A 6,953-nucleotide genomic window follows, 5' to 3' on the forward strand; every position below is an offset into this window, starting at 1 on the left:
ACCCTAGTTCTATGTGAATAAATAAATAAAATCTTTAAAAAAAAAAAAAAAAGGGAAGGTCATAACATAAGTTAGCGTGGAAAGTCTGATTTTTCAGAGCAATTCCCCTCTATCCAGACCGTGTCTGACGACAGGTTACATAGCTTGTGTCATCTCCCCCTTTTTTGTTTTTTAATTGAAGCTGAAATGCCTTTAATTCGATGTGGGTCTTTCTGAGGGCTGTGAAGAGGGCACGGGCGAGGACTGGAAATATAAAAAGGAGAGAGAGAATGATTAAAAGAGAAATGCGAAAATTAATCAAAGAGGGAGGGGAGAGCCAAGCAATTGTGGAGGTATAATGTTGGAGAGTATTGAGAAAAGAGTCAGCAACTTTAGCAGAAGAAGCAGTGAGATCTAAGAACGGCTAATAACCTTAACTTTATCATGCAAGGAAGACATATAAAGGGAGACATTAGTATTATTTGATACACCAAGTAAATGATTTTTAACATTTTTATATAGAGCAGGAGTTGTATAGATGAGGGTAATATAAATCCACTTGTATTGATAGTGACAACTAGTGGTCACATGAGTCTTACTATCTTAAATCTGATTACCTACTTATAAAACAATGTCTTTTAAAACATTTAAATGAGCCTCAATTTTTGTTAACTATTTGTTTTTGTAAATACAATGCATTGGAAATTTGAGTTAATTTATCTACATGATTATCTGTATGTATTTTTTGTACTAGTACAGTATTAGATACAGAAAAAGAACTGATAATTGGTAAAGAGTAGTAATTTTTTTTAGAATTAAAGTAGCAACTAACCTCTTAGACAATTTAAAGCTTATTTAACCAGCTGAAGAGTATATATACCAAAGTTATCATACTATTTATCATTTAAACCAACAGGTAATATAGTACAAGCATGTTAACAGACAATCAATACAATTAGTTACGTTTTTTTAAGTCATAGCCAGTGGAGGAGGAACTAAAGTATTTCCAGTAGCTTTAGGGGAATGGGCAGAGCTGTAAGTTGTACTCCAGTGGAATGTGTATAGGGGACAAAAGTCTATGAGTTGGTCTTGGGAGTGGTGGAAGCATGTGAGCCATGGATTTGAATAATCTATCCAGGATCTAGAAGAGTGAGTTGGCATCCTGTAGAAAAATAGAAGCATAGCCTCACCCACAAGTTAGTAATATATCTGGTCATTTCTATAATTTTATCAGCAGGTCCTTATACATAACTAGTGGTTTTGGTTAGAACTGTTTTGGCCCCCAGTGGAGAGAATTACAATTAAGATAGTTGATAACAAATAAAACATAATTTAATATATTATATCCATTAAGTGTATTCATAATTTGATTGTTGTAATTTTAATATTTGTGATTTTAAGGTTTAGTGATTTTTTAAGACTAGGATTTTATTTTAACAAAAATATTTAATCATAAGATTAATCAGTCTTTTTTCCATCATATGAATAAATCGACCAAATATGCCATATGTTAAACGCATATCGTTGTTTTTTTTTTTAAATCCATCATCTGCAGGTTTTATAAACCAAGGCAAATGAAATTTACTTTCCCTCAAGCCTTCTACAACTTAGTACATACCCTCAAGTTTTGCCTTTTTTCTATTCTTTCACATTCTGACATAACCATTTTAATCCATTTATTTATGTCAGTGTGCTGCATTCGTAGGCAGTAGCTGTGAAAGTGCTGTGTCTTTAATTTAACCCCTGAGCCATGAGAAGGGGTCTCTAGATAGCTTTAAATCATAGTTGTGAATAACTGCATTTTGTTTTAGAAGGCTATTTGAACCACATTTTTAGTGCATGATTTTTGTGAGATTTAAAAAAAAAAGATAGTTTATTTTTACATCATTAGGTGCCTTTTTCCATCTCAGTTGTAATCCCCGGGGGCTTCCCATCACCAGATAACCTGTGTGCCATCACCATAGTCCAGTGCACTTCCTTCCCCCCTCCGTTTTTGATCCCATTCCACCCCCGTAAAATGTCTCTGATATGTAGTTGTTTATTATTATTTTCTCGCCTGGTCCTTTATACTCCTGCTATGAGTGAAACTATCCGGTATTTTTTCCTTTTCTTTCTGGCTTATTTCACTAAGCATGATCCCTTCCAGCTCCATCCATGTTGCTGCAAAAGGCATGTGTTTATTATTATTTTTTTTTGGTTGCTGAGTAGTATTCCATTGTACTACATCTTTTTAATCCAGTCATCTACTTTTGGGCATTTGGGTCGTTTGCATGTCTTAATAAAGCAGCAATAAACATGGGGGTGCAGGTGTCTTTTTGAATCAGTGCTTTTGTGTCTTTTGGGTAGATACCTAGGAGAATATTTGCTGGGTCATATGGAAGCTCCATTTTTAGCAGTTTGAGAAACTTCCAAACAGTTTTCCATAGTGGTTGTTTGCATTCCCACAAGCAGTGCAGGAGAGTTCCTTTTTCTCTATATCCTCGCCAACATTTGTTGTTGCTAGTTATTTTAAGATGTGCCATTCTCTTTTGTGAGATATTTTAAAAAAATCAAGCCTTAAATAGCTAGTTTGTAGAACTTCGAACGTGATTAAGAGCCGATTAAACTTTACTGTTTTCTTTTTACACTTTAAAAATCAGTCTAGTTCCCATTTGCAAAGTTATTCAGCCATGAATTAATAAATTTAGCAGTAGGTATTAGGTAGAATTTTTTTTTTTAAAGATTTATTTATTCATACAGAGCTGGGGTACAGGCCAGAGGTGCAGAGGGTAAGAGGATTCACCAGGGACAGATTGGGGAGCAGAACAGGCAGATCAACGAAGTACACTGCTGAGGGGAGCAGCGGGTCAGGTTTAAAAAATTTAAGACTATAACCAGATGTACATACGTCTTTATTTAACTTTATATTCTGAAATAATTTTAGGTGCAAAGTTGCAAAAATACAGTACACACGAATTTCCATGTCTTTTCACCCAGCTTTCCTTGATGTTAACATCTTTTTTTTTTTTTTTTTTTTAAAGATTTATTTATTGATGTATACAGTACTGGGATACAAACCAGAGGTGCAGGGGCAGTGAGAAGATTCACCAGAGACACAGTGAGGAGCAGAACAGGCGAAGTGATGAAGTACACTGATGAGGGGAGCAGCGGACGGGTCAGGGGAGGTCTGCCATGCCTTGTGGGTCATCTCAGGGGTCGGGGATCAAACTCTCACTGAAGCAGCTGTGGCCATCTTGCAGTGCTGTGTCCTAACCTGTTATGCCACCAGGGAGGGCCCGATGTTAATACTTATCTAATTATAGTATGTGTGTTTTAAAAATCAGAAATTTAATGGTGGTATAATACTATTGATTTAAAGTACAGATTTCAGTAGTGTTCTGTTTTCCTGAATCCAGTCCAATGTCCTACAGTATGCTTAGTTGTCATATTCTATTAGTCATCTTCATCTGTGAGAGTTACACAGTCTATTCTTGGTTTTCATGACCATCACAATTATGAAGAGTACTGGTTTTGTTTTGTATTATGTTCCTTATTTTTGGGCTTGTCTGATGTTTCCTCATCAGTAGAATGAGGTTATATATAACCATAAAGTGATGAGGTACCATTTTCAGTGCATTGTATCAGAGTACTTGGTATTTTCTAGCTTATTCCTATGATACTAACCTTGACCACTTGGTTAAGGAAGTATCTATTAGGTTTCTGAACTAATTATGGTATTGGGGCCCTCGTGGTGTGCAGAGTTTAACCTAAAGCACAGCACTAGGAAGCTAAAGCTGCTTCAGCATGAGTTCAATCCCCACCCTGGAGGCCATCCACATGGTGCTGCAGACCCCTCCTGATGCGCCCGCTGCTCTCTTCAAGCTGTTCAGACCCCTCCTGATGCGCCCGCTGCTCTCTTCAAGCTGTCCTGTTCCCCGCTCTGTCTCTGGTGAATCCTCTCACTGCCCCTGCACCTCTGGCCTAAACCCCAGTTCTGTATGAATAAATAAATGAATCTTAAAAAAAAAATGGTATCAATATTTTCATCTTTGTAATTAGTGAGTATTGTGGGGGAGCTGTTATGAAGCTAAGGAAATTATTACTTATTTCTCTTTAAATTTTCACTAATGTTACTACCTCTCAGTGGATCTTGCCTACAGTATTTATTGTGCTTGCCTAGTGATGTTTTTTCTATTTTCATACTGTGTACATTTATTAGTTGGAATTGTTATGGTAGGAAGAGTTGTTCCCTTTGTGAACTCATGGGCATTTATTTTCCCATATAAATGAAAGGCTAATATTACCATCTTTTGTTACTCAAATGATTCCAGTTTACTTTGGGCACTGGGAACTTCCATTAGGTGGGCTCCTGTGTTTTGCTTTTCCCCCTTCCAGTTGTCTTTCGAAAGCTTTTCTTACTTTCAAGCACCACAGAATGTATTTGTATTTTTTTCTGCCTCTCCCTCATGTTTCTGAGGAGAAAATCCACATTTTTTTTTTTTTTTTTTAAAGAATGGAACTATAGGCACTCCCTGGTGGTGCAGTGGGTTAAAGCACAGCATGAGAAGCGATCTGTAGCCACTGCAGCATGAATTCGGTGGCTAAGGAGGTGACACACGTGACGTGGCAGACTGCCTGAATTGCCCGATGCTCTCCTCAGCGGTGTATTTCAGTAGATCTGCCTGTTCTGCCCCCCACTCTGCCTCTGATGAATCCTCTCATTCTCAGCACCTCTGGCCTGTGCCCCAGTTCTTCTTTGCATAAATAAATAAATCTTACAAAAAAAAAAAACGAGTGAAGTATAGCAATAGGGCTGCAAATTTCACGATATGACAGGATACTAGGCATGATTATTAAAGATTTCTGGGTAGATATACTATCCCAAATTAAGGTAAATTTATTCATCTTTTCATGTTTGTTTTGCAACTACTGAATGTTTCCTTTTTACAAAAGTAGATGGCAGAATTTATTTGTATACACATTATGTATAAAAATAAATATAAAATACTTGCTCTAAATATTTCTGAGGTGTGATGTAGGATATAAAGCATGTGTGTATGTAATGCATAGTAATGCAAACTACACTTTTTGTAAATGTAAAAATGAACATGGTAGTTTTGGAGAAGGGTGCAGACTAATTTTGAGCTAGGGTATTCCAGCAAAATATAAAAAGTTAACAGTTGGGTTGAAGAATGATGGAGCAAATACTGAGCACATTCCCTGTCAGATAATGGACTAGATTGCATAAATACATTACTTATTGATACTTTGGAACTCTGAGATAGATGGCTCATACCTCTTTCACTGATAAGAAACTGGGCTTCAGAGAGGGTAAGTAGATCATATTGGTAGAGCTATAATTCAGAATAAATCTGTGTAGTTAGAGGTTTGTTCTACTGTACCGGTTGAACTTGTCTTTTTTCTGCCTTTAAATGATTCATGTGCACAGACTATTCTTTTTGTTTTATCTTCCTTTTGGAATTAATGTCAAATGTAAGAAGTCATGTCTTTAAATGACTTATTCTCATCCTTAGTCTTTTTTTTCCTATTCTTCATCTAGTCTTTCTCTTTGAAAACTATATACTTCAGATGAATTAGGTATATCTTAGTGAAGATAAAGGGAAAATCATAAAATAGAAAAATTTAGGAAGAAGTCTTTTTGATAATTTGTGAAAGATAGGAGGAAAAGACAGGCTAACTGCTTAGAAAAGAGTAGTTATAAGAGATGCCAAGTACATTTGAATTAAAGTAACATTTTATAATGTGAAATTTAATAATTTTTTTGTTTGTTAATTTCCTCATAGGATATTATCTTCCCAATGATGATGGAGAATTTTATCAGTTCTGTTATGTTACCCATAAGGGTGAAATTCGTGGTGCAAGTACACCTTTCCAGTTTCGGGCTTCTTCTCCAGTTGAAGAGTTGCTTACTATGGAAGATGAAGGAAATTCTGATATGTTGGTGGTGACCACTAAAGCTGGCCTTCTTGAGGTTGGTACCAGGAGTGAGCTAGTAATTCTAAATATTTTTCATCTAGTTATGATTGACATGTATTTGTTAGCATACAGCATAATGATTAAATTCTTGAATATATTGCAAAATTGTTACAGTAAAAGTAGTTACATCTATCACCAGTTAAAATATTTCTTACGTGATAATGGTAGATAATGGTATCACTTACTATAGTCCCCATGCTACATATAACATACCAAGCACTTGTTTTTTAGTTGGGAGTTTGTATTTTTAAATGGTTTTCTCCCACATTAACCTGTGCTCACTCATAGGTTTAAATTTATAGATTCCCTGTATAGATAATATCACAAGGTATTTGTCTTTTTGTCTGATTTATCTCACTTAACATAATGCCCCAAGATCCATCCATAGATTTTGTTTTTATGGTGGAATAATTTTCCATATAGTATATATATATGTGCGTATATGTGGGCATGTTTACACCTTTATATACTTATCTATCGATGGATGCCTGGGTTACCTTCTGTATCTTGGCTATTGTAAATAATGCTGCAGTGAACATCGGGATATGTGTATCTTTTCAAGTTAATGTTTTCTTATTCTAGAATTAATTTGTTGGGTCATATGGTAGTTATGTTTTTAATTAAAATATTTGAGGAATCTTTATTTTATTTTCCATGGCAACTGCACTTGCCCTTTTATTTATGCTCCTATCAGTAATGCACAAGTTCTTCTCCCCATTGTCACCAACATTTTTTTGTCTTGTCTTTCATCATAGCCATTTTAACCAATGAGGTGTCACCTTATAGTGGCTTCACTTTCCATTAGTGACATTGAGGATCTTTTTGTATACCTGTTCATCTTCTTTGGGAAAATGTCTATTCAGATCTGTCAGTTTTTTCGATTGCTGTTTGCTGTGGAGTTGTATGTAGGAGTTCCTTATATATTTTAGATATTAACTCCTTATCAGATATGTGGCTTGCAAGTGTTTTTTCTCATTTTTTTTTTTTTTTTTTAATTT

General features: G+C 35.5%; 1 protein-coding gene across 3 annotated transcripts in view; it reads left to right on the top strand.

Moving 5' to 3' along the window:
• TAX1BP1 (Tax1 (human T-cell leukemia virus type I) binding protein 1) overlaps positions 1–6,953 on the top strand; it is a 63,619-nt gene that overhangs the window by 17,719 nt on the left and 38,947 nt on the right. For all 3 annotated transcript variants that reach the window (XM_012720991.1, XM_012720993.1, XM_012720992.1), the window contains exon 4: positions 5,763–5,950. In XM_012720991.1, the coding sequence (XP_012576445.1) occupies positions 5,763–5,950 (188 nt within the window). The remainder of the gene's footprint in view (positions 1–5,762; positions 5,951–6,953) is intronic.

The sequence above is a fragment of the Condylura cristata genome, unplaced genomic scaffold (genome assembly GCF_000260355.1).
Source record: "Condylura cristata isolate star-nosed mole 26May11 unplaced genomic scaffold, ConCri1.0 scaffold00005, whole genome shotgun sequence".
NCBI classification, from domain to species: domain Eukaryota; kingdom Metazoa; phylum Chordata; class Mammalia; order Eulipotyphla; family Talpidae; genus Condylura; species Condylura cristata.